Raw genomic sequence first — 27,028 nt, forward strand, 5'->3', positions numbered from 1 at the left:
AAGAATAATAGTAATAAAATAAATAAAATAAAATAAAATAAAATAAAATAAAATAAAATAAAATAAAATAAAATAAAATAAAATAAAATAAAATAAAATAAAATAAAATAAAATAAAATAATAAAATTAATTAAAATAGTCAAAAGCCGTCAGGAAGGCAGTGGTGCAGACTGTGGAGAGCCTGGCTTCAAATCCTTCTTCTGTGAGGCTCTGAACCTATGTCTCTGCTAATTTATGGCAGGGAAAGGAGGAAGAAAGAACATATCTCCTGCACTTTCCATTTATTGTTGACTGACAATTCTGTAGAGTTATAAAGCCTCAATCAGTGAGATACAGGGTTCTTCTCACATTGTCTCACTGTGCCCTAAGCGGAACAGCTCTCATTTAATAGATGCTTCACCACAAAATCATGAGTCATCTGCAGTTTTGAACTTTTCTGGGATCAAGTCCCTTCAGATGGTTGAGGAATCTGCTCCAGCACCTATGTAAACTGGTGCTCTACTAAGCTAGTGAGTGAACAAGAGAGAAATCCTCTGCTAGATGGCTTTACAAATTGGGTCTGAAAATAGTGTTGAGGCAGAATAGTCCACGATTTTTGCCTTGGGTGCACAGAGGGATTGGGTGTTGTAGACTTCTTTTATTCTTCATTAAGATAAACATTTTCAAAAATGTGCTTGTTCAACCTTGCTCCCACTGTGTGCATGGGAGGGAGATAACTGAAGGTGGGGAGCGTTGCTTGGATCCTGCAAGTGGCTGAGGTCCAGTGGGGTTGGAGGCTTTCTTCCTCCTTTTGGAAATGCAAAGCAACCCTGCACCTCCCCTGCACTTGCAGGAGGATCATGACAGCCCAAAGCACAGCGGCTTTGTAATTGCTGCATACACTTCGATCGGATTTACGTGGCAAGGGTTTGGTAGCAGGGGCCTGCAGGGATGGCGTCTGTGAGAACAGTCCAGACAACAGCCAGCTCCAGATAGCTCCAAAAGGGCCCCGGCGCCCTTTTGTTCTGTCTGTCTGTCTGTCTGTCTCTCTTTCTCTGGGAGAAAAGCTCTTTTTTCTTTAGGAAGGCTGGGTTTCACTAGAACATTACTAGCCTGTAAGCCTCATGGCATCACCTTCCATCTTGACTGCTAAACCTCCTTGCTCCCTACTATCTTCTTTGCCAAGATACAGCTGTCCACGTTTACTTTTCCTACTTGGCTGGACTGAATATAAGAAGCGATCTTGCAACTCTTCCTCTTGTTGGACACTTAATCATCACACCAAATGAAAACTATTTGCCTTTCACCTCTTTATTTCAGGCCTTCTTTCCTAGTGGTCATGCAAAACTGGGAAAAAAATAGTCTACCAAGTCGGGTTTTTTTTGGATTTGATAATAAACCTGCAGACTGTTAAGTCATCAAGCACTTCAAGACTGTTTGAAATAATCTCTACATTAATAGAAAAGGAGTACTCCAAACTTCTGCTCAGGAAGAAAATCACGGAAAATGTAAACTTTGATTTTAGATGTTGAATTTGTTGCAGATACATCTTCCTCATCGCATGATTCTATTTGGATTTAAACCATAGTATCTATGGACAGACCAAGAGTAGGACAAGAACAGCACAGAGTTCAGCATGAAGCCCATCAGGAGCTCAAGTTTGTATTCTTTGTATTCAAGTTGATCCTTCTCTTGCTGGAAGGACCTGCTTTTTGACTCTCCTTCTCTTCACTAGGAGCATGTTCCCTCTTGCTTTGGTAATGCTCTTTCTCAGTGTTTTTAGTCTTGTCCTTTCTACCTTGGCATCTCTCTGCAATAGATGAGGAGGAAAGCTTTTTAGAGCTACATTCAGTGTCACACTTGAGAGAGGAAGTTTGCCGCAATTTCTCACCAGGCTCAGAAGACTCTTTGCCGTACAAAACGTTTTCTTTTGAAATGAGGTCACTTTCTTTTGATCTTCTTGGTTTCTCCTTGTCTCCACCGTCATCAAATCGGTACTCTGCGAGGTATTCATCATTCCCAGTAGATTTCAGAGGGTCCGCGACACTGCACAAAATAAAATCACATTTCTCACTTCTGCTGAAGGACGTGAAGATTAACAGTAAAACCTTCCAAAGGCAAACAAACAAACAAAAACCTCCGGACTACAGGAACACTCGCAAAGAAAGATATGCCATGTAGAAACCTCTCCTGCGATTAGGACACCTTCTCCAGCTCCCAGAGAAAGTGTTTTTTCCCCTCTTGCTTCTGAAGCCATTGCACTAAAAAAGCAAACGCATCTGTCTCCCTCCACATGCTGCTGCTCTGAATAAGAGCCAGAAGATTCAAAACCACCCTATTTGGTCTCCCAACATAGCCGAAAAAGACACCAGTTGAAACAGAGTTTTCTACCTCTCTCCCAAGAATTTACATTCACATATCCTGTGACTGCAAAAATAGAAGGCGGGGCTCAGGAAGAACAGCCAGTGTTGGAAATGAAAAAAAGCAGCCTCTTTCTTCAGAGTCTTAAGCCTATGCTACTAGGAAAACAGAACAAAACAAAACAAGAGGAGAGGAGAACAACAGCGGGAAATTTACCTATTCTCCAGGTGTTCAATTGCAAAGCCTCCTCTGGAGGATCAACAGCTGTGAATTCAGCGTGCTTAGGAGAAATCAGATCTACGTCTGAACCACAACTATTTCAGTAGCATCACTAACTTATGTTACTCTGAAGAAGCAGTCAGCACCCTTTCTATGTTAGGAAATAGCTGAACACAGTCTGTTATTCACAGGAATTATTCAGGCAGGCTTCTTTAGGAAGGCTGGGTTTCACTAGAACATTACTAGCCTGTAAGCCTCATGGCATCACCTTCCATCTTGACTGCTAAACCTCCTTGCTCCCTACTATCTTCTTTGCCAAGATACAGCTGTCCACGTTTACTTTTCCTACTTGGCTGGACTGAATTTAAGAAGGGATCCTGCAACTCTTCCTCTTGTTTGCCACTTAATCATCACACCAAATGAAAACTATTTGCCTTTCACCTCTTTATTTCAGGCCTTCTTTCCTAGTGGTCATTTAAAAACGGAAAGAAAAAGTCCATCAACTTTTTTTTTTTTTTAATATTCAGCAGACTCTTAAGTCATCAAGCACTTCAAGACTGTTTGAAATAATCTCTACATTAATAGAAAAGGAATTCCTCAGACACACTGCGGCCGCTTACCTTTAATACACTCGTTGGATGAGACGGAGCTGTATTTTTTGCTTTCGCCTGCACTGGAAGGCTTCCCTTCCTTGTAAGGTTGTTTACTGCTCTCACTTGTGCATTGCTCACATGAAGAGCCATCTGGAGGATGGGATTCTTCCTTCTTCTCCCGCGTTATCTTCTGGAAACGAGGATCTAAGTGTTCCAAGGAGCCCTTCACTTTCCTGGTGTTTCTCTTTTTTCTTCTTTTTCTTCTCCTTTTTCTTCTTTTTTTACGCTTGCGTTTGGCACTGTCAAAGTGGAGCGCACAGAAACACAAATCATGAAGTCTGAAAGAAACATGCAAGTTTAAAAGAGAAAAAAAGATGTGGCACTTGTTGCCTATATGAAACTTTATTTATTTTACCACAGGTGATGATTTGCAGCATGTCAGCTATTTTGTGGTGCTTTGTGCACACGCAACTTACTTTAGATGTAGCAAACTTAAGCCCTCAGATTGAAGGACCATAGGTCCTGGTTTGTACACAGATCATTAACAATGGCTAGCTCTGGAATACGTGCAAGCAGAAAAAAACTTTTAACCTAATCCAGAATGGTGTACGGATGTGTTTCCAACTATGTGGTCCAAAGCTAGTGCTCTGACACAATTCAGCAATAGCTTTCCTATCTTCACCGATCAACCTAACAACATGATCCCCAGCCAGCTGATGCTATCTAAGTAACTTAGAAACTACCAGAACAAAAAAAAAAAAAAAAAAAAAAGAAGAAGAAAATAGAGAAGAAAAAAAAAGGAGAAAAAAAAAAGGAGAAAAAAAAAAAGGAATACATGAGAAGCACCCAGAAAAGAATTAGGATAAAAAATGCGGAGTATGCTGGAATCCTTGCTTACTTGGAATCCTTCTCTCCATGTTTATCCTTAGACTTCTTTTTCTTCTAGAACCTGTGATATTTTTGCATTTTTTTCACCACCTAAAAGCTCCTTTTCTATCTTTCTGTCTTTCCTTTCTATTTCACTTTCACTACCTTCTGCACGGGTACATTTTCTTTTTCTGTTTCCTTCTGTTTCATTTTTCTGGCGACAGTTCTCCAAATGAGCTGACACAGGTGGAAGCGCATGTCTTTCACGAGAATGTCTTCCAGAATGTTGCTGAGATACCGAGCAACGATGCAAGTCTGCTCGGGGTGTGCTAAAGCGACGTACATCTTCATCTCTCAAGAGGGAACCGTGAGGCCATCCACTTTTGTAATGATAATGCTTATGTGACCTGCCGTAGTAAGTTGCAGTCCATTTGTCAAAGGCTGCATCGCCGTGAGAGAACTTTCTCTCTCTACTGTCTCCTGTCGCATGAGGTGAATAGTAATCATTGGAATAGCTACATCTTTCCCATCTCCGTGCTTCATCTCGATAGTATCTTTCTCTGCTCCAACTTCTTTCCCCTTTGGATCGGTAATATCTATTGCTACCTTGTTCTGATCTTCCTCCGCTGCCAGATCTGGACTTTGAATATTTGACTGCTCTTCTGCCATTCTCAGGGCTGTTTCTTTCACCAGGGAAAGATCTGCACCTGCTTCCCTCCCAGTGCTCCTGCTTGTGACGCTTTTGCTCAACAACTTCCACGCTCTGAGAACACCTCCTCTTGCTGGAAGGACCTGCTTTTTGACTCTCCTTCTCTTCACTAGGAGCATGTTCCCTCTTGCTTTGGTAATGCTCTTTCTCAGTGTTTTTAGTCTTGTCCTTTCTACCTTGGCATCTCTCTGCAATAGATGAGGAGGAAAGCTTTTTAGAGCTACATTCAGTGTCACACTTGAGAGAGGAAGTTTGCCGCAATTTCTCACCAGGCTCAGAAGACTCTTTGCCGTACAAAACGTTTTCTTTTGAAATGAGGTCACTTTCTTTTGATCTTCTTGGTTTCTCCTTGTCTCCACCGTCATCAAATCGGTACTCTGCGAGGTATTCATCATTCCCAGTAGATTTCAGAGGGTCCGCGACACTGCACAAAATAAAATCACATTTCTCACTTCTGCTGAAGGATGTGAAGATTAACAGTAAAACCTTCCAAAGGCAAACAAACAAACAAAAACCTCCGGACTACAGGAACACTTGCAAAGATATGCCATTTAGAAACCTCTCCTGCGATTAGGACACCTTCTCCAGCTCCCAGAGAAAGTGTTTTTTCCCCTCGTGCTTCTGAAGCCATTGCACTAAAAAAGCAAATACATCTGTCTCCCTCCACATGCTGCTGCTCTGAATAAGAGCCAGAAGGTTCAAAACCACTCGATTTGGTCTCCCCACATAGCCGAAAAAACCACCAGTTGAAACAGAGTTTTCTACCTCTCTCCCACAAATTTACATTCACATATCCTATGACTGCAAAAATAGAAGGCGGGGCTCAGGAAGAACAGCCAGTGTTGGAAATGAAAAAAAGCAGCCTCTTTCTTCAGAGTCTTAAGCCCTCGCAAAGATATGCCATTTAGAAACCTCTCCTGCGATTAGGACACCTTCTCCAGCTCCCAGAGAAAGTGCTTTTTCCCCTCTTGCTTCTGAAGCCATTGCACTAAAAAAGCAAACACATCCGTCTCCTTATACCTGCTGCTCTGAGAAAAAAGGCATAGGGGCAAGCGGGGAACAGCCAATGTTTCTCTAGACAGTGGAGAAAAATGGAAAAACATTCTATGAAGGAACACGAGTTCTCCTTGAGGCACCAACCTGCATCAGAGTGATATGCTCAGTGCTGATCATTAGTTCTGTTCGTAACGCTGGACATACAGTATGGAATTGTACTAATTTCAATCCTTCCATTAAATACTATTAGTAGACAGATAAAACCGTAACGAACTTCCAAAAGGTCTTGTCTTAATCAGACTGTGCTCATTTTACCTCGTTTCCTCTGACAAGCTGTTCAGCTGGCTGGCTGTGAGGGACTCCGTGATGACTTCTCGATTGACTGAAGGCATAGCTCCAGGCATCTGCAATCAAAACGCACAAGTCAGCAGACAAAAAAATACTATTTGTAGTAGTACTGAGGACCAGTCTTGTCAGAATTTCTCCATTAAATGGTAAGCAAGACCGTTTTGAGTTGTATGCATTATCTACACTTCAAAGATAACCCCAACTCACCTCCCAAAATCTACTTTATGAAACTTAGGAATTTTTATCTCAGCTGAGCTTAAGTTGGCAAGTTCTAATGTAAGCTCAGGTCTGCAAATTCTAATGGGATAATACCACAAAGTCTTACAATCACATTTGTGCTGTGTTTTCTCAGTATTTCACCTGAATTAGGAACACACTAAACACTCCCGAATACATCATAGGTGAGAAATTCTCGATGGAGCGAATCTATGTTTCAAGCAATCCGTTTGTTTTGGAAAAGAACATCTCAGAAGGTTTAACAGGTTCAACTCGGCAAGTGGAATCATCAAGTTTCAGTGCGTTTTCTTTAGATTCATTAACTAACCTAATAGCACCATTTAGTGAATTGGTTTTTGGCAGCTCATGCTGGGATCTTCCTTCGTCAGCATTCTGACAGGAAGAACTGGAATGCTGCAATGTACGGACTACCTTTCCAACCAAAATTCCATTAGAGGACATTGCATTGCAATTCCTTTTAAATAAGCCCTTTGACTCCTCCTCAGATTTTCCTGAAGATTCTGCACCGTAAGGGACTGTGTTATCAGAGCTGAGTTTAGGATTTTCATTCACTGTTGGCTCCACAAAAATCTCATCAGAAACTTTTTTGCTTGTTTGCATTTGCTTCATTTGCATTACCGAATTTGTAATTGTGGATGAAGGAACAGCCTGGTAGAGATCTTCATCCTCCGCAGCACTGCTAAGACAGTCAGGCTGTGACACAGTCCGACGAGAAGGCAATTTATTGTGAATACTGGTGGTGATCTTCTGTTTTCTTGACGGATCAGTAATTGAAGGCCTGGTAATTGTCTGGTTTTGAACACAGGCCATTGGTGGTGCTGAAGATGGCCTTTTTAGGGTGACACCAGTGGTCTTTGCGTCCTCTTTTATGGATCCATTTCCATTTAAACGGCTTGAATTCTGTATTTAAAAAGAAGAAATGGCAAGATGGATTAACGCAAACACTGCATTTAACATTTTGAAACACACAACTCTCCTACTGAGTATTTCTACAAATGGTCTTAACACCTACAAAGAAAAACACACTGCCCTTTAAAGATAAATGCAAGTCCAATAAGCGTATTCAATTCCTGCTTTTGGTTTACAGCCGATTGGAATCAAATTAACATCATCTTTGAAAACCAGCCAAACAACTTAACATTACCTGCTGCTATTCCCAAATATATTTATTTTCCCCTTTAAACATACCCTGAAAAGCCTGAAGTAATTGTTCTGGTGCTCAGGAATAAGACAATTAGTTTTCCCTGTCTTAGCTAAAGTGACAACGATAGGAAAAACAAGTCCTCTTTTAAATGATTCGAGGATTAGTACACTCTGCTTAAATTGTCAAAGAGCGTAGCTCTCTGTGCTTTAGAAAGCTGTCTTGGAGGTATTAAGTAATGGAGTCGCATGGCTGCACAATTTAGCAGTAACCACTGTTTGAATGACTCTGGCTGTAGCATGAGGGCTGTGGAGAAAGCTGCAGCATGGGAAGGAAAACAAAACTAAGATGCCGAAAACCAAACTGAAAACCCCACACCAAACCCCAAACCCACTAGCAGTTTGGTGCCGTTACCTGCCCTCCCACTTCCCTGAATTACCTTAATCATATGAGGAAGAAGTCGTGGTCCCATAAATCCAGCCTGCTTACTATTAGCCCCCTGCTGACCAGGAGGGAATGAACAGGGATAAGATGGTGCTGGCAAGTAAAACGCACGTTCTCCAAGTGTCAAATCATAGCGCCTTCAGAAAAGAGCAGTGATCGGAGTTTAGTTTTTCTTTCAGCCTACTCTTGGATTAAATCCCATCCTATAATTTTAGAGGAACAGTTCATACGATATGGAAGCCTTCTCTACAGAAGGCTTCGCCAAGACTACAAAGTGAAAAGGAGAGAACAGTCTTCCTACTAAGACTATCACTTTCAGAGCAATAATTCATTCTTACACCACAGATGACCTTCATTTCTCTCCTTCTCCAAATTAGCCAGCTACAGGTAACACATAGATAGCAATTTACACAAGTGCTGCAGTTTCAGGCCAAGCAACAAAAGATAATAAATGACACAGAGAATTTCAGGTTAGACAGAACTGAATTAGACAAATAATAATCTTTCCCTGGGATAGCAAGAAAAACACTTGCAAAACAGAAAAATATCAATAACAAGAAAGTAAATCTCTTCTGAACACATGTTAAGATTTGTTATTACCTGATATAAAAAAGTATGTAAGCTTGCTGACCAAGAACTCTCTTAATGTCAGTACGGACTACTTTAGCATCATTCATCTGATACCAAAGTCCATTACCAGCCTGCAAATAAAGACAACCATTTCTTTAGGTGAATTGCACGTGTTCCAAATGAAATCACGGATAGGAACAAAATACACACGTGTCAAATAAAAATATAATGAAATCTTTTTCCCTAGAAACAGTAGCTGCTAGTCACGCTTTCATTGGTTTGCCAGCACAACCTTTACCCTGTTAGAAATGCTGTTGACTTCTACCTTTACATAGCATATATAGTGTCCTGAGTGACAGCTGACACCGTGATGTACCAGCACCGCGTATAAGGCATAGAGCACTGGTTCTCCCATTGACTGTGACATGTAGGCTCTCAGGTCCAAATACTCCGGGTATTTCACCTCCTAAAGAGAGACCAAGAAGATAGAAAAATTATCCCAGAGTACTTCGTGGACTAGCCAGAGAAAAACACTTCCAAAAAACACAGACTAGAATTTATTTCTAGAATATATTTCTAGAAGATATTTCTTGATTCACTACAAATAAGTCTTCCCATAAACAATGTTTAAGACTAGAAGTTGCAGAGAACTGTTTCCTGATGAATCAGCCTTCTCAGAGGAAAGCATATGCTTCTTGTCAAGCGGGAACTTTATTGATAGTAAGAGAAAGAATAAGCCATAGTCGTTAGTCTACAATTATTGTCTGAAAATATTAACAACTTTCAGCTTTGGGGGATGTCCCATTACACGATGATATAGTTGCATTACAGTGGTAAATATACCTTGTTGATCTTTCCACCTGTGAAATCTGCAAATCTTTTCAGTGATATTGTGAGAACCTTGGAAGAACGGTGTATGGTAAATCTCTTGGATGCAGGAACCATCTTTTTACACCTTAAAAACAAGCAGAGATAAGTGTTTGAAGGCATCTTCTTTTTTCGCCCCCAAAACAAACTCGTTTTAATGTCTCACGCATGCCTATGCTATTTGAATGACATTTACTTGCATAATAGGTTGGTCTTTTTTCTTTTCATAAACCCATGCACTGCGTGTCAGGTTTGTTAATACAGTGAAGAAGGTAAATTCTCCCAAAACCCCGGGCATAGCGGGAACAGGAATCTCTCACGAAAGGGTATTACCAGGTTGGATGGCAAGGTACCATTTCTTGGTCTACAAAAGTGGCTATTTGAACTCCAATCCTGAATACATTCTTTCAGCTTTCAAGGGAAATACAAATAATGAAAGTGGAACAAGAAGGCCTTGGTCCCCAGGACTAGAAATTGCAAATAATCTCCAACATGGGTCGTCTATCAACATCAAAAATACAACAGAAGCACGTGGTCATTCTACAGGAGGGAGACATTTAACAGTAGGAAGTCTTCATGTACTGAGCTTGTCTGGAAAGACACTGAAACTGTCTGCCATCCTTTGAAACACAATAGTTCAGTTTGATACATTGCCCGCTCCAAGGTAGGACCTACAGCGTAAGCAGTGAAAATTAGCCGCTAGCCCAGAGAACAACGGAAACTGGGCAGTTTACATCAAGAAAAGTACTGTCGAGAGCTAATAAATAGAAAGAACAAAAGTATCTCTTTTTGAATTCTGATGGCAAAATACGAGCCAGAGAATTGCAAACCCATAGGGAATGCCTCTGAACAAGACTTCCCCCCTCCAAAGAAACAAAAATCCAAGTGTTTTATAAACTTCCACAAAACTCGTAAGTAGATCCAAAGTTTAGAGGTAGTCCAACAGAGTCATGCAACATATAAAACTGACATCTAGGATTAAGACCTAATTCGTCAAAATCTTACTCGCTACATTTATAGCAATTCTCTCCACCCAGCTCTTCAGGTTTCACAAAGAGTTCCAGAGCTCTGGTAACAGATGAAACCGCCTAGAGGAGCGAGAAAGAAGAGCGTAAAGTCACCGTAAATTCAAAATTCCAGAGACGTACTAGTGGTTTATAAGAGAATCTTACTAACATACTCAAGCGATCTACTATGAGCACTGTGAAGAAGGAGGCAGAAAGAGCATGCTCAGCATTGACCTCACCTGGAAGTCATTTGACTTCGGAACAAATACTTTTCCAGTAGCCTAGACAGCATCTATAGTGTGCTTTGTCATCAATACTGGGGACAAATTCATCAGTCTAACAATTAGATGTACATTGGGGTAGAACAACAGAGAAGTATGACAGCATTATAATTTTTGCAGAAAGAGAATTCTTTGCCCTTAAACCCAATGCAAATGTGGAGACTATTTACATGGGTTCCACAGACGGACAAAGTCCAATCCACTTCCTTAGCACCACCAAGCTCTTACGTTTTAACATTATATGTGGTTTGGTTTTTTAAGGTAAACAAGTTTAATTTAGAAAGTTATGCATGTACTTAAACATCATGAATTATATTTAGAAAACATCTTACCTTTATATCCAAAGCGATATCAAGAAATGCCTCATACGTATCCGAAACTGCTTTGCAATTCAAGCACTTCACTGGAAGCAAAATATAAATGCTTAACCTTATGTGAAGGAGACTAACTGTCCAAATTCAAGTTGTTGACAGATACTACTTTAGACAAACTACAGACTGCTTTACTACCGACAAAAGACACAGATCAGTTCTAAGGACAGGAATATTTTTTAAAGTACCTCTCGATCTTAGAAATCCTCCAAATATTTGATGAATGATGGTGGTAGCTTGAGAAGATCTGTCCAATCTGGAAATAAATTAGAATCAGACCTCAGAAGATTTAAGGCGCACAGTTAACTCTTCAAAGAGTTTTATGAAAACTAAGGATGATGTAGACTTTCGTTGCTGATTGTAAATAAGGCACTAAAAGGTGCTAGAGATCATTTTTGATAGTAAATAAAGGACTAGAAGGTGCTAGAGAATGTATGAAAGTGAACTTGTTTATGCTTACTCGGTGCTTCCATTCAAGCACGCTTCCTGCATAGCATCAACAGTATAGCGCAAGAACTCGTGTGCGTCTTCTTGACTGCCAAAACGGAAATGTTGTCCTATTCCTAAAGAAGAAGATGATAGTATTCACCTCATTTAAAAATGAAATCATTCTTGTATTTCTAAAATCTCTCTTCTTTCTAGTGTTAAAACCACTTATACACATCAAATAAGTATTTGAAGATTACAAGCTATCGAAAAGAAACACATCTGAAGCCACTTACGACTGAGATTACTGATAACATGCGTAGGCTCGATGGCATCAACAGTGCAACGCAGGGCCTGGTTAATGTGAGTCTCCATTGTGCACATCATGCAAAAATCTTGTTCACGACCTGAAGAGTGAAAGAAGAAAGCATCCCAGTCCAGCAAAATATCCATAACTACAAACAAACATCTAAGTAAAATTTAAACTATAGATACGATATCCACTCTCCTTGCTACATTCTATTCTCCCAAGATGCCAATGTCCCAACAGTCTTGTAACATTTCATTTCACACAACTTTACAGAATAAAAATATCCACTAAGCCTGTATTCAAATGCATTTTGTGATGAGAAATCTAAAAGACTACTGCAAAGTCACATTTGTAAAGGCTGACAGGAATGTGAACTCCACAGGCTGAAAAATGTATTACTCTCTAAAATTACTACTAAATGCATTACTGTCCAATGCACTTCATTATTCCCACGAAGCAATAAATGATCCTTTAATAAATACATAAATAAATAAATACATAAATAAATTCATTAAACAAACATAGTGCATTAATTGCACTCCATATGCTATTCGGAGCCCACTGCTAATACAGTGCTCAAAGCCAGCTTCTACAGGTAAAATCAGGCAAATAAGTTTGTCTCAGAATCACTGCTGTTCTTTCACCTTCACAGCTGTCCAACAGATTCGAAATACTGTTAGAAAGTACTCACATGACTGGCCGTGCTCGAGAGAAAGCATGTAATTGGCAAGTGGGGGTGTGTAGGTCAAACACTGTAGAGTAGCATTAAGAAAACATGTGTTGCCAAGATTGTACAGGCCAACTCCAACACTTTGTGTTTCTCGCCAATCCATACAAATCTTCTCAGGTGGAAAAAGAATGCTCTGTGGTGGAGCAATTCCATCATTAACGACTGCAAGAAAGTTAAATTTAAAAAGAGATTTTGTTTGTTTGTTTCTAAGAAAGGTATTTAAAAAAATACTATTCTGCAGGAGCACCTAGAGGAGCTAGCTACAATCGCAGCCAGAAAAACTTATTGCAGACAGCTTTAATACCGCCAAATTCAAATTGGCTGGTCAACACAATGTTTTGGGGAAAAAAAAACAAAACAAACAACTTTCGTCAACCATTTTAATTTTTCTAAGGCAAGGCTAACTGCCATTGTTTGTAGTACCTAATGCCAAGTTCCTCTCCATCTATAATCTTTAACCTGATTAACTCAACTACTGTTTTTTTCCTTATTATAACTTAAACCACAAGCTTAGACTTGAAATTATACGGAAAAAAGGTAAAAAGTAGTAACTAGGAATGACGGTACCCCTACAGATACCAGATCTTTTCCTGAGCAATGTTATCATTCAAAAAACGTGTGAAAAATGGAAGCTGTGAATAGCAACAATCAAACACTTTTCTTTGCAAAACGGAAAAGACATGGATGAATCTGTGCATTACACAAAGCTCCCCAGATTTCTCTGTTGACTGTAAATATATCAAAATTAATTTCTGTAACATCAGTCACTTCAGCTGCCTCAGGGGATTTGCTTTTGAAGTCTTTGTTCACACTAGTCCCCTTCTCTATCAGTGCAACAAGTAAGAACTGCATTTTCTACTTTTGCTTTGAAGAAAATGGAGTCAGGATAAAGCTCACACTTACTTAGATCTCTTGGGGCAAAAGCCTTAGATTTTTCAGATGATCTACAGTAAAAAGCACCTCCACGTCCTTGGGCCACAGAGACTTGGCTTGAATCTTCTGCAGGCGGTATCTGGCCCCAGTTTGCGGTGCGTGACATCAGTATTTTAGTACTTGGTTTCTTGGATTTGCCAGACCGCCTTGAAGAGGGCTTTTTAGACTTTGAAGATTTGGGCTTCTTAACTACGGTCATTGTTGACATCTGCGACAGAGACAGAAGTTCTGGTTGACGTAAGAATATCAAGAAGCATTCCAAGAAGAAAAGAGTAGCAGAAGTCCTGTCACTTAATCTCAAAGAAACAGCCTTAAGAACTAAATCGCTGGTATGAATGATTTAAAAAGAATCCCCAAACTAAACACACAAAGTGAAAATTTCCATCTAAACTCTATCGGTATTACTTTTAGCTTCTGCAGAACTAGTGGCTGATGCCATTTCTTTCACTTCCGTAGGATTTTAATCCATTACAACTCTGGAGTCTTTTTAATATAAAAATGTAGAAGACATTCTCTGAGGGGAATCAGTTATTTATTGATTTCCAGAGTTGCACAATTATCTGTTAATTATTACCTATGATCTAATAGATAATTGTTGCAATTATCTATTGCTGGCGTTAGTAACGGAACACTATTACTTCACTGCCTGCGTTTTTCTGTTTCGTGTGCACAAAGGTACCCAGAACTCACTGCTCCTTTTCTTCTGTCTTTCCAGGGATCGCCCTCTACCTCACTGTCTACTGCACCAATCATGAGGGGGTTGTTGTTATTCTATAATGAGCCTAGCTTTTAAATACACCTTTTCTGGGCGTCACTTTGTGATAGCAAGTTAATTTGTGAGAGCTCCTCAGTCTACATCATGTGGTCGCTTTTTCCAGGTGAAAAAGCGGAGCCGTAAGTGGCAGTACACTAAAGCCCTGGCATGTTGAGATCCAAGAAGAGAGATGTTTGGCCTTCCTTCTCACTCCTGGGAACCATATACCTCAAAACCCACAGAGGATGGGCTATATCTCAGAGAAATCTTGGGAAAGGAGAGCATGAAGAGCACGTTTGCAAATTTATTTCTCCCTGGGCTTCTTCTGCTTCTCCAAGAAATACAAGTTTGAATAGAACTTTGGCAGCAGTACTTCTGGTGTTTTACTCCTACCACATTTAAAACTCCTACAAAAAACTGAAACGTTAGACTAAAAAGCAGCTCTTTCCGTTCTGCTTTCTAAAGTTGCACGTTTTCCTCATGCAAAACAACAGGGGAATGTAAGCTAGAAACGGAAATGCTGAATGTAAAACAAAACAAAACAAACCTCAGCCCTCCAGGACAAAAGCCAATAACTGCTACAAAGTCCTTTTTAAAATGCTGATTAGGTTTCAAGGTGATACCGCTTTAAATAAGCATAATTGTGTGTCCGTAGGCAGAAGCTGAATAATGACAGGATGAACTTCTATACTTCATGTTTTGTTACTGTCTTACTGTAGCACACAGGGACTTGTTACCTGTAGGGAAACCACTAACCTAATGGAGGGTTTAAAACATAAGCTAGTTTGTTATACCAAAATGACTGAGAGAACAAAGCATAAAGTGCTTTCAGATTTCTAGCACGCCTTGATTGCTATCCATTAAACTTCACACACGTTAAACAAAACACAGTAAATAAGAAAACTCCTAGTCCCACAGCTGGCAAATTGTGTGCAGAGGTTGTAACTAGAACTTTTTTCCCTTGACATTTTACATTTAAGATTGATTTTAAATCCATTCTATACACACTTCCCGTTCCTGAAAAAACAATACGCAAACCTGAAAAATGCATTTACACGAGAAATGAAGTCGTCCTTGTCCGATTGGAAGACTAAGGTGACAGCTCCTGGGCTCAGGGATTTTCAGATAAGCTCCGATCTTCACCAGTGACAGCTCCTTTTTTCGGATTGAAAGAGAAAATGTTTCAGCAACACACTGAAAACACATTTAAGGGACAAGAAACAAAATCAAGACTGCAGTGAGAAGGAGAAAAGAAAAACAATACTGGGGAAGAAGAAAGGAAAAGGAAAAGGAAAAGGAAAAGGAAAAGGAAAAGGAAAAGGAAAAGGAAAAGGAAAAGGAAAAGGAAAAGGAAAAGGAAAAGGAAAAGGAAAAAAGGAAAGGCCTTGATCTTTATACTGACCAATGAGATAAGCCTTACACATTTTTAAGTTTATTTTTGACAACTGATTGAGGCATTACCAGGTATCAAGTACGATTCAAGAGCAAATATTAACACTAGAAAGAAGAAATCCGATCCACCACCACTTTTTCAAAATACATCCATTTCTAATGTGGAGATAACGTCTCTCTGACAAGGTAGTAGAAAAACTGTAAATACCGACAGAGCTTCCTCTCCCGATGTTCCATATACATACCGATGCTGTTCCTACACCTACGCTCTGAGCATAAATTTATGTTGACATGAGTATCGGGTGTTACTCCTCTCTTTGTTTGTCTTGAGAGACACACCTCTTGTCCACTGAAAAGTAAACTCAAGATTCCAGATCAGTTAAGACAGTTGCTATCCCCCCATTCAGAGTTCTGCAGCAGCACTGTTCAGATGTGTTTAGCAGTCTCTTTAGAAAACGTTATCACTTAGGACCTGCTTCTCAGTAGGTACGCGTTTGGCCTCCGCTTAGCGGAGAGTCAATCCCAGCTTAAGCTTTCGTACAAGAGCCCCTTCACGAAACGGACTTGGGCCCTGACATAACTGAGCTTAACCTTTAACCTTGAAGCTTCCTTAAAGAAGGAAGCAGCACCCAGGCCAGGAAATAGAAATTAATCGTCACTTTACCCTGAAACGCAGTGAGCTATTATGTGCTGGCAGGATTGCTGCCGGGCTGGCCGACGAGGCGGCGGGCAGCTCCCCGGGGCCACAGGGCCTGTCACAGGGAGCCACCGGGGGTCTCCAAGGTCCGGGAACAGTGGCAACAGCGGGGACAGAGGGGACAGCAGCGACAGCAGCAGCCACCTCAGCCAGGGCCATCTCCACAACCGCCACAACGGCCTCGGAACGCCGCCGAACTCGGAGCTCCAGCGTGACGCCTTTTGAACCTGGCCGCTGGAAGGACCTGCTTTTTGACTCTCCTTCTCTTCACTAGGAGCATGTTCCCTCTTGCTTTGGTAATGCTCTTTCTCAGTGTTTTTAGTCTTGTCCTTTCTACCTTGGCATCTCTCTGCAATAGATGAGGAGGAAAGCTTTTTAGAGCTACATTCAGTGTCACACTTGAGAGAGGAAGTTTGCCGCAATTTCTCACCAGGCTCAGAAGACTCTTTGCCGTACAAAACGTTTTCTTTTGAAATGAGGTCACTTTCTTTTGATCTTCTTGGTTTCTCCTTGTCTCCACCGTCATCACATTGGTACTGTGCGAGGTATTCATCCTTCCCAGTAGATTTCAGAGGGTCCGTGACACTGCACAAAATAAAATCACATTTCTCACTTCTGCTGAAGGACGTGAAGATTAACAGTAAAACCTTCCAAAGGCAAACAAACAAACAAAAACCTCCGGACTACAGGAACACTCGCAAAGATATGCCATTTAGAAACCTCTCCTGCGATTAGGACACCTTCTCCAGCTCCCAGAGAAAGTGTTTTTTCCCCTCGTGCTTCTGAACCCATTGCACTAAAAATGCAAACGCATCTGTCTCCCTCCACATGCTGCTGCTCTGAATAAGAGCCAGAAGATTCAAAACCACCCTATTTGGTCTCCCCACATAGCCGAAAAAAACACCAGTTGAAACAGAGTTTTCTACCTCTCTCCCAAGAATTTACATTCACATACCCTGTGACTGCAAAAATAGAAGGCGGGGCTCAGGAAGAACAGCCAGTGTTGGAAATGAAAAAAAGCAGCCTCTTTCTTCAGAGTCTTAAGCCTATGCTACTAAGAAAAACAAAACAAAACAAAACAAAACAAAACAAAACAAAACAAAACAAGAGGAGAGGAGAACAGCAGTGGGAAATTTACCTGTTCTCCAGGTGTTCAATTGCAAAGCCTCCTCTGGAGGATCAACAGCTGTGAATTCAGCGTGCTTAGGAGAAATTAGATCTACGTCTGAACCACAACTATTTCAGTAGCATCACTAACTTATGTTACTCTGAAGAAGCAGTCAGCACCCTTTCTATGTTAGGAAATAGCTGAACACAGTCTGTTATTCACAGGAATTATTCAGGCAGGCTTCTTTAGGAAGGCTGGGTTTCACTAGAACATTACTCCGCAAGTCCCTTCTATTCCTTTTCCCCTTAGAATCTGGGGATGTTTCAGCTAAAAAGGAGGGCAGAAACACTCTCCGTAGGTCTCCACCATGTAGTAAAACAGCGCTGCGTACCTGGTTAACCTCTGCAGCCAGCAAAGCATTGCTATTTGCAGCAGTGCCCTGACCCCAGCCTCTTGCTGAGCTCCGTCCTGTGCTGCTCGGATGCTCCCGCTGCTCAGACACGGGGGCTTAGAGAGCCACCGGGCCAGCACAAGCCCCCGAGCTCACTGTCAAACTTCACTTTTGGCATCTTTCACTTCACCAGCGCCGCCGGACGAGGAGCCCAGCAATGCCTGATGCCGCTCCGGGCTCACCTAAACGCGGGGCAGGAAATTCGGATTCAAAGCTGCGAAGGTTTTTCTTAGTGAAAGCATGGAATGAGTGGCCATCGGTGACTAACCTTACAGGAAGGCATTCACTTTGTGAATGCTGCAGTGAGTGAAGACTGAAGGCGTTTTCTGAGTGACCTAAGGAGAGCCCTCCCCGAAAAGCAGGACGTTTTATTGTCTATGTAACATCTCCTTTGAAGGCTCGAGCACGAGATCCACCAGGTTTAAAGTCTCAAGACACGGATCTGCCACCACAGAAGCAATACATTTCATCTATGTGAGGAATGTTTTAACAATTCCAATTCGTGTCCATAAATTTGTGTCCATAAAGAATAATTCTGTTTGAATCCTGTCTGCCTCTGGGCCCTGCACTGGCAATTTAATTCTTGAACCACAGATGCAGTGTGCCCCAGCCTCCCCCTCATTCCAGTCAATTTATCACGTCTTCAGAAAACACTCCTTAAATTTATGAACCTGTTTGCTTTTGTTATTCCTGACTTCTAGTTCTAACAGTTACAGGGTTTTTTTTCTGTCTTCTTCGAGATTGATTTAACACTGCTATAGATGTTATGTAGATGACTGTAAATAGCTGGGAAAGAATGTTTTAATTGCTCGTGGTCGTCAACCTGTTTGGGAGTTTCAGAACAACTGATAATAACTGGTGACTGCTGGTGACTGTTATGAGATCCTTGGTATCTGGCCAGGGGGGGCCAAGAGATTAAGAGGAAGGAAAAAGAAGCTGAAGGACGGTTGGGAGACAAGACCTGTGGAGAGTGTACAGAGAGTGTTCCATAAACTTGGAATAGTGCCGAGTAAGTACAAAGGGTGAGAGGAAGACTACGAGCCTTCAGCATGAAAGACCCCTAGAGACCCCCAGAGGAGACTGATGCGCATGCTCCAGTAGGAGGAACTGGACCCCGGAAGCTAATTATAATAATCTACTTTTTTAGAAGTAGTAATGAATATGTATTAGTCTAGGCGCATAAAAATCAGCTGCTTGATGGAACTGGTGTGCGTCCTGGTGGAGCAGAGACTCCCGGTGCACCCAGCGCTGTTTGCTTACCTCTATTCCTTTATATTCTTTTAATAAATCCTATTTTTTTATTTAATCCTAATTTGAATCCTGAGCCATTTATAACATCTACTAAGCCTAAATACCGTATTTTGCCTCCTCTGTAGGTTTAAAAAAACACGGCCACGCTTGAAGGAATGCATTCTCAGATATTCTACGTATTTACAGTGCTTTAATTAATACCACAGACATGTTGTGCTGTTTAGGGGAATTTGCAATTACATTTTCATTTCCAACCAAACGCAGCCTGACACAAATTGGGAGCAACAGGAACTAATCATCTGGAAGCCGGGATATGCATCATTCGCCATTTTCTAAGAAAATGACAAAAATATAAAACCCCAGCAGTCTGAGAACGTGAGCACTGAGGTAAAGGCCTGATCAAACAAACGCGCACAACTATGATTTGTCCTTTTAACTCAGCAAAAGTCTGCAAACTGCCATGGTAGCAAATGAGGAGAAGGAGCTGGTATTTACAGAAGTTGCAGCTGAAGATTCAGATAAACCATTCGGGTCGATGCTCCCTTCCTGCAGGTTTAAGCTGCGGTCACATCACCTATTTCAAACCCTTTTGATTTCTACCAGTCACCCCACCTATTTTGCACGTTTTCCAATCAATGAATTCGCTACATGATTTCTGGGGCACAAGAGCAGGCCTGGTGAAGAGGAGCATGCCTGGGGCCATCATTCAATCAAATCAAAAGCGTCCAGGAGAAGCCCGGGGTGTGGTACTCACAGGGAATGTTTGCGAGCGGCCAAGTTCAGCAGAAGAGAAAAGGCAGGACTGGAAGCCCAGGGGAACGAGATGCATCTGTTGCTGCAGGCAGCCCCAGCAAAATGTTACAGCTTCACTAGCCTGGGGCATGATTCCCCCCTTCCCTTTTCGCAGCCAAGTACAATATTAGCTTGCCTTTTCTTTTTTTTTTTTTTATTATTATTATTTTTATTTCTTTTTGCCATCGTCAGGCTGAGGCCGGCTGAGAATATTCTGTGTCTAGACTAATAAATGTTTGTGCGGATTTTGCAAGAGCGGCTTATGGGAACAGAATCCACTTTTTGTTTTCTGCTGGAGGAAAAAAAATAAAATAAAAATAAAGGAGGAGCATTAAAAGCAACCAAGCACCCCCGTGCATTTGTTTGAAATTGCATATTACGGTGCTTCTATTTTATGTGCAATCAATACATAATTTGGAAGAAAAAAATGTTTTTAAAATTCAGAGCTATCCCTGAGCAGCTAAGGTTCTCTTGGAAACTGAAGGAGGAGTCTGAAATGATTGTTCTTGTGTTTGCATCCCCCAGTGGGAAAGGCAGCACACAAGTAGAAACCACTGTGCTTTGAGGCGGCATGAATCATTAAGAATAAAGATCCCCCCCCATTTAAACATGAGATATTAAAACTGAATCTAGGACAAAGGTAAACTAAACAGACTCCTTCCTTCCCGGGCAGTCAGTGGGTTAAATCAAATATCAAAGGGGCAACATCAACCTTATAACTTCCTCTGCCGAAATTAAAAAAAAAAATAAAGGTAACTTCTATTTTGCCTGCCCCGACCCCAATCGCATCGCCCAAATGGGTGCAAACTGCTGGGATATGTGAGGGCCCAAGCCTACATTTTCCCTTTTTCGTATTTGTTGGAGGAGGGCGGGGTATCTCCAGATGAAATGGCTGACCGAGCTTTTTATTTCCTCGCTTTGGGTGGAAATGACTGAATCTTTCCAGGCAGCGGAGCAGTGCTCGACCGACTCCCTCGGCCTCCCCGCGTGGGAAGAGCCCTGCCGGGAGCAGCCCGCGTAACCCTCAGATGCCAGCCCCATCAGGATTAGGTCCGGCAATGGGATGTTGGCTCCTCTAAGTGAGGACGCATCCTCTCGAAACACATACACAGAGATTTAAATGAGATATTCCCAAGAACACCTGCCTATTCTTTCAGCACATGTGCAAAGAGTAAATTCATTTTACTTCATTCCTCTTTTTCTCAACTCTCCCCTCCTTCCTCCGGAAGGAAACAGCCAAGCAATATTAGCAGGGCCTTCCTTTTCCCCTGGTGGAGTCCAAGAACGCGAGAATTGAGAAAAGCGACTTGTCAGGAATCAAGTTTAAGAAGAGTGTTTGTGGACTGCGAGGTAAAATACCAGAAGCTGTAATCAGAAACACAACTTTTAACTAAAAAAAGCTTCTTTCCATTGTAAATTATTCCAGTTAGTGAAATAACAAATTAGTTCTCTGCTCAGCCACAGCCTCCTCCACCAAATTTAAGTAGAACCTGCAAAGAAGTTGAAGTTGTAAAACATTTGTCAGATGCAAGGGGCAGCGCTGCGTGGGTTAGCATCACGCTCAGATGCCCACAGTACCAACAGGTGCTTTCTTTCCAGAGGCACCAGCTCCTCCAAGAGTTCCCCGCACGAAGAACTGAAGAAGCTGCAGGCAGGGTGAGCCTTCCTCAGTCCTCATCCTCACAGCGAGGAGTACTGGGGACGGGGAGCTGTGTTTCGGCTTGCTAATGTGAGGAATGTTTTAACAATTCCAATTCGTGTCCATAAATTCGTGTCCATAAAGAATAATTCTGTTTGAATCCTGTCTGCCTGGGCCCTGCACTGGCAATTTAGTTCTTGAACCACAGATGCAGTGTGTCCCAGTCTCCCCCTCATTCCAGTCAATTTATCACGTCTTCAGAAAACACTCCTTAAATTTATGAACCTGTTTGCTTTGGTTATTCCTGACTTCTAGTTCTAACAGTTACAATTTTTCTTTTCTGTCTTCTTCGAGATTGATTTAACACTGCTATAGATGTTATGTAGATGACTGTGAATAGCTGGGAAAGAATGTTTTAATTGCTCGTGAGTCGCCAACCTGTTTGGGAGTTTCAGAACAACTGATAATAACTGGTGACTGCTGGTGACTGTTATGGGATCCTTGGTATCTGGCCAGGGGGGCCAAGAGATTAAGAGGAAGAGAAAAGAAGCTGAAGGACGGTTGGGAGACAAGACCTGTGGAGAGTGTACAGAGAGTGTTCCATAAACTTGGAATAGTGCCGAGTAAGTACAAAGGGTGAGAGGAAGACTACGAGCCTTCAGCATGAAAGACCCCTAGAGACCCCCAGAGGAGACTGATGCGCATGCTCCAGTAGGAGGAACTGGACCCCGGAAGCTAATTATAATAATCTACTTTTTTAGAAGTAGTAATGAATATGTATTAGTCTAGGTGCATAAAAATCAGCTGCTTGATGTAACTGGTGTGCGTCCTGGTGGAGCGGAGACTCCCAGTGCAACCAGCGCTGTTTGCTTACCTCTATTCCTTTATATTCTTCTAATAAATCCTATTTTTTTTATTTAATCCTAATTTGAATCCTGAGCCATTTATAACACTAAGAAGCAGTAACCCCCCGAGTTTTCAGGCGGGCTCCGCTCAGCTCCCCTTGTGACTGCTGCTCGGGACACGACCTGCCTTGCTCAGCACCCTCGACTCCAGCAGGTGCTGCTGCTGGCAGCTGCCCTATGTATACAAAAAAAAAAGAAACCAACACAGTATTTTCCTGCTTTTAAAGTATATCCCGAAGATTTACTAGGCATTGTGACGTTCTGCAGAAGCCCACAGCTGTAACTAAGGTTTGTGGGGTGTAGAGGGGCTGGGGGCTAAACAAGGCCAACAAGAGCCACATCTCCTCCCCGGTTGTCTCCCCTGTACTCTTTTTAGGACATCCAACATTCCCAGATCTCGTTTTGTCCCAGTGACCAAACAGGAGCCTGGCACTCATGCACTACGCCTTAAAACCTCTACAAACCGTGCGCCTAAGTCACAGCACTCATTATAAGCCTGTTGAGGGATTTCTTGAAACAGCAAAAATCCCATGGCTTGCTGTAGCTGAGCAAACCAAGCTACCAGGGCAACTATGAGAAGTTCCCATGACAGTGTTCCCACATCGCCCAATTGAGGAATTCAGAAAAATATTGTTACCAGTAGCTGGCTTCAAGGACAAGGTCTATGTGACTGCTAATCACAAGGGGGTTGTTTTCTTGCAGGTGGGGTTGTTTTCTTGCAGTTGTTTGTCTGAGTGCTTTTGACCAATAATCTTGTGTGAAACACTGTCCACCCCTGTTAAGTTCTCTATAAAAGTTAGGCTATTCGGGCAATAAAATGGAGCATGATCTGACTCTACTGTGTGTCTGTCGTGCTTTCGGCCGTGCTTCCTGCAACATAAGCCGGCAGCTCTTTCTGGTCTCACAAACTATATGTGGCTTGAGAGATGCTCTCCAGATTCAGGGCGCTGAACACCTGCAGCCTTTGCCATAACCATGACAAAGTTCAGGAGCTCCCTGCTGGCTCCAAGGCTGGCTCCAGCAGCGGCTTCAAGCTGTGGGTCAAGAAGGCCAAGGCACCCAACGAGAACCTGCAACACCAAGTGGCTTTCTGGAACGGCTCCAAACACAACTGGAAGCCTGTTGGTTTTTTTGGAAGTGAGCTCTTCTGGACCTGTTAGGTGCAAGCAGAAGTCAAACTTTCAAAGCATGTTTGCATCATTAAGCTCTCCATGATCCATCTCCAAGGTCTTCTAAGAGCTAGTAGCAACGTGGTCAGAGTTCTTGCCTGTTTTTCCCTTCGCGTTCTCCCACGTCAGCAGCCGTGTGCTCCCTTTGGGCTGACTTCCAGAGCTGGGTAGAAAGGATCCCCTGGAAGCAGAGATGCTGCTTTATGCAACACCTTGCAGCTCACTGCACTCTGAAGGGTACACGAAAAGAGGTGAGTGGTCCTGGTGTGGTTCCTTCCAGCTCTCAGAAAGGCAAGAGAACTGGAAATGAACCATCAGCCAAAGGGAGGCACGGCGCAGCGTTACGAAATGCCATCTGGCTGCTACAGGATAAGGAAAGGAGGCATTTTTGGTGGCTCCCATCTCCACAGAAAAAGAAACAACTATTTATGCAGCAGAGTGGTTGGAGTATTTCAGGAGGCCCTGAGCTACCCCAAAAACCAACAACGAAACCACAAACCAAACCGAAACCAAACCAAACTAACATGATGGACTGCAATAAAAGATGAACATCAGAATTAATACTACCAATGACAATAAAGATGTTGAAAACTTGAGTCATCACATCCCTTGTGTAGACTGCAGGAGGAAGCACCTTTAGTGCCTGATGTGACAGTGTCAGAAAGTTAATTAACAACACCACAAAACTGGATTCCTGTGAGCACACACTCGGCAAAGGTGATACAACCGACAGCCGGACTTGAACACTGATACTGGTACCTGACTGGGAAATAGCGAGGAAACAAAGGGAGGAGGGGAAACCGTGCTATCCTGAAAATTGCATCACTTGTTTACAAGTCACCGGCAACTCCGAGGCAAACCATCTCGGGCATTTATGGATCAGTGACCTCACGTCTCTGGCACAGGACGGAGAGGGAATACCGACCGTGAGTTCACAGAAGGGAACAGCGCGTCCAGGCCCTCCTGCACTGCGCCAAATGTGGTCAGAATGTCCCCTCCCCTCATCACCCCAAAACTTATCACGTAGGACTTCTATTAAACAGACCCCAAAGAGCTCGTTCTGTCAATTTTGCAACAGGCTCAGGATTTCTCAGAATTAGAGAGGCTAATTTCATAATATACAAAAATACTGCATCTGGCACAGGGGAATTCTCAGCTAGACTTCAGCCTTGAGACACAAAGCGAAACTGACCATAGAAATAGAGATTGGCCAGAGCTCAGCCACAAGCGAGTATGCCTCGGTTATATTTATTACCTGCAAGCAGAACTAGAAAAACAGTTTACACTGACTTGCTGCTTTAGAAGTTAGTTCCATAAAGACGGAAGAAATTCTCAACTCAAACTTGAAGAAAGCATCAGACTTCAAAACCAGTCGTAGATCTTTGAAGTAAGACTGTTATGAATTCAGAAGTCACATCCAAACAAAAAGATCATTTATATTAATGGTAACTAGATTAAAAAAAAATTAATCCTGTCCCTCAGGCTTTGTAAGTGACTGGGGAAAAAACAGCGCAAGGATAGTAATAAGCCTAAGTGAAACACCACAAACTGCTAAGGGAAGCAAAAGACCCAAGGAAACAGCCTTTTTGGTACATTAGGAACAAAAGGAATCCTAACAACAGCACAAAGTCCATCACTTGACAGAAATTCTTCAGCGTAGAGAAATTTACAAAAGGCAGAACCGTTCAAAAGCCAGCTCTAACAGGCTCCAGGGACGCGTGGACACGCAGCGATAAACATCGGTTTTCCCAGTAATAACCAGCAGAGATAAATGACGACAATTACGGCTAGCAAACGGAGCGCTGGATGCAGCTGAAGCAGGCACAGGTCATCGAGGGCTTGGCAAGAGAAGAGAGAGCCCAGGAGAGCCACAAGAAGCATTCAAGGAGTAGGAAAGCCTCACAAAGAGAATGCGTGCCCTACCTCCAAGTGTTATGTCTCAAACTTGTCTTTGTTAAACAAGCACAGTGCACAGGTGCTTTACGGAAATGCAAAGGGCTTTTTGGCTGAGGAAAGCTAGTAGGACTGCCAGCCTGAAGTTAGCAGTCACCTCGTTTAGAAAAAATGGCACCTCCTTCTAACGAGCTCCGGGGAACCCAATTAACAGCGTAACTGGCAGAGGCTGCCTTGCTGGCAATGTTTCAAGACGGTAACAAATGGGTTTTCTACTTAATGTCTGCTTGTTCGGGGAGGTTTGGACTTACAGCCTATGGCATTTGGGTCCTGGGGTTTGCCTCATACAGGTTGTTCTCCACAGCTGGACCAGGTTCCTCAGAGCACCCACCAGCTCCTCGTGCGTGAAACCCCTCTGAGCAAACACCAACACAGCACAGGCTGCTGCTTAACACCAGCAGCGCAGCTTTCCAAACTCCCCTCTCCTTTCCCCCTCCAGCGGGCTGCTCGTGTTCACCTCAGGCCTTCCACAACAAAGCCCCCTTTGCACGGATCGCCGTGCACTTTGACAGCCCCAAGGCGCTCTCTGGGGCGCCTGTCCCGGCTGGGACCGCCACCTCAGCCTTGACTCACCCTTCAACGAAGCCAAACTCCTCCGTCAAGCCTGACGGGGAGCCCCAGCACCTACCGGGCAGCGCTGACAGCCGCAGCCTCTCCGCTCCCTCAGCGCCCCGCCGCCGCCTCCATTAGGCGCCTCGCCCCGCCGGCTGCCGATCTCCAGCGCCGCGCAGCACCTGGGGGACAGCCGGGCGTCAGGGCGGCCCCCGGCACCGCAAAACCCCCCGGCAGGGCTGGGGACATGGCCCCGCTCCCCTCCCACCGCCACACCGAGCGCGTGTGTGTATATAGAGAGGGGGGGGAGCCCGGTCTCGGCTGGCTCCGTCCCGGTTCAAGGCACGGAAAGCGAAGTTGCTCGCCCTGCCCGAGTGCCCCCCATACCCCCGGCTCTGTCACAGCCCAACCGCGCCCCGTTCCCCCCTCACAGAGCCGGGGAAGGGGTGCTCGCAGCCGCCCCTCTCCTCAGGGCCGGCCGGGGGAGCGCCTCGCCTTCTCCCCGGGGGTCTCCCGTGGCCGCTTGGGGTCGCCTCCCGCAGCCGCCTCGCCCCCCTCTCCTCTCAGCCCCGCCGCCTGCCTCCTCCTCCGCCGCCGCCGTTTTGCGTCTCCGGGAGTCGTCCGCTGCCGGCGGGGCGGGCGCTGAGCCGTCGCCGAGTCCCAGCTCCGCCGGCCGCCCGGGCCCTCGCCTCGCAGCCCGCGGCGCCCACTCGCATCCTCCCGGCGCCTCGCAGCCTCCCCCCCCCGTCCCCGGGAGGGTTTGAGAGCCGGGCAGGGCCGGGCAGCGGCGGGCAGCGGCGGGCCGCGGTGCCTCAGCCTCCCCCGGCAGGGAGCGGGGCGGAGCCGCTCCGCCCGGCAGGCGGCGGCCGGCCCGGCCCGGCTCGGCTCGCCTCGGCTCAGGGCATAAAGGCGCTGAGGGCGCCCGGCTCCCCGACCTCGGCTTCTTCTCCAGCCCCGAGTTCCCCTCAGGTGCCCG

The 27,028-nt window shown here is 43.7% G+C and overlaps 1 protein-coding gene across 3 annotated transcripts; it reads right to left on the bottom strand.

Moving 5' to 3' along the window:
- Positions 1 to 264: 264 nt before the first annotated feature.
- Positions 265 to 27,028, bottom strand: LOC140002371 (ubiquitin carboxyl-terminal hydrolase 42-like). 3 transcript variants are annotated; one of them, XM_072036799.1, is made up of 21 exons: positions 26,633 to 26,996; positions 26,129 to 26,234; positions 15,182 to 16,817; positions 13,360 to 13,597; positions 12,418 to 12,618; positions 11,713 to 11,823; positions 11,451 to 11,553; positions 11,179 to 11,246; positions 10,952 to 11,022; positions 10,337 to 10,419; positions 9,308 to 9,419; positions 8,790 to 8,930; positions 8,495 to 8,595; positions 7,890 to 8,031; positions 6,928 to 7,209; positions 6,040 to 6,128; positions 4,998 to 5,152; positions 4,185 to 4,916; positions 3,180 to 3,451; positions 1,871 to 2,025; positions 265 to 1,789 (listed from the first exon to the last, which is right to left on the bottom strand). In XM_072036799.1, exons 3-19 carry the CDS (start codon positions 15,347 to 15,349, stop codon positions 3,378 to 3,380), a joined length of 2,871 nt encoding a protein of 956 aa, XP_071892900.1. In that variant the 5' UTR covers positions 15,350 to 16,817; positions 26,129 to 26,234; positions 26,633 to 26,996; the 3' UTR covers positions 265 to 1,789; positions 1,871 to 2,025; positions 3,180 to 3,377. The 3 variants fall into 3 exon arrangements, with proteins under 3 accessions (XP_071892900.1, XP_071892899.1, XP_071892901.1); XM_072036798.1 differs by having other exon boundaries at positions 4,051 to 4,916; positions 26,633 to 26,988; XM_072036800.1 differs by lacking the exon at positions 4,185 to 4,916 and having other exon boundaries at positions 26,633 to 27,028.

Source organism: Anas platyrhynchos, chromosome 4 (assembly GCF_047663525.1).
Source record: "Anas platyrhynchos isolate ZD024472 breed Pekin duck chromosome 4, IASCAAS_PekinDuck_T2T, whole genome shotgun sequence".
NCBI lineage: Eukaryota > Metazoa > Chordata > Aves > Anseriformes > Anatidae > Anas > Anas platyrhynchos.

What these genes read in the sequence shown, in the direction of transcription:
- LOC140002371 (XM_072036798.1), bottom strand. Translation starts at nt 15,349, where the DNA reads ATGTGTTTTCAGTGTGTTGCTGAAACATTTTCTCTTTCAATCCGAAAA. An exon ending in TTTTGCCCCAAGAGATCTAA is followed by an intron (nt 12,619 to 13,359) that starts GTAAGTGTGAGC and finishes ACTTTCTTGCAG; the next exon opens with TCGTTAATGATGGAATTGCT. An exon ending in AGCTTGTCAGAGGAAACGAG is followed by an intron (nt 5,153 to 6,039) that starts GTAAAATGAGCA and finishes TATTTTGTGCAG; the next exon opens with TGTCGCGGACCCTCTGAAAT.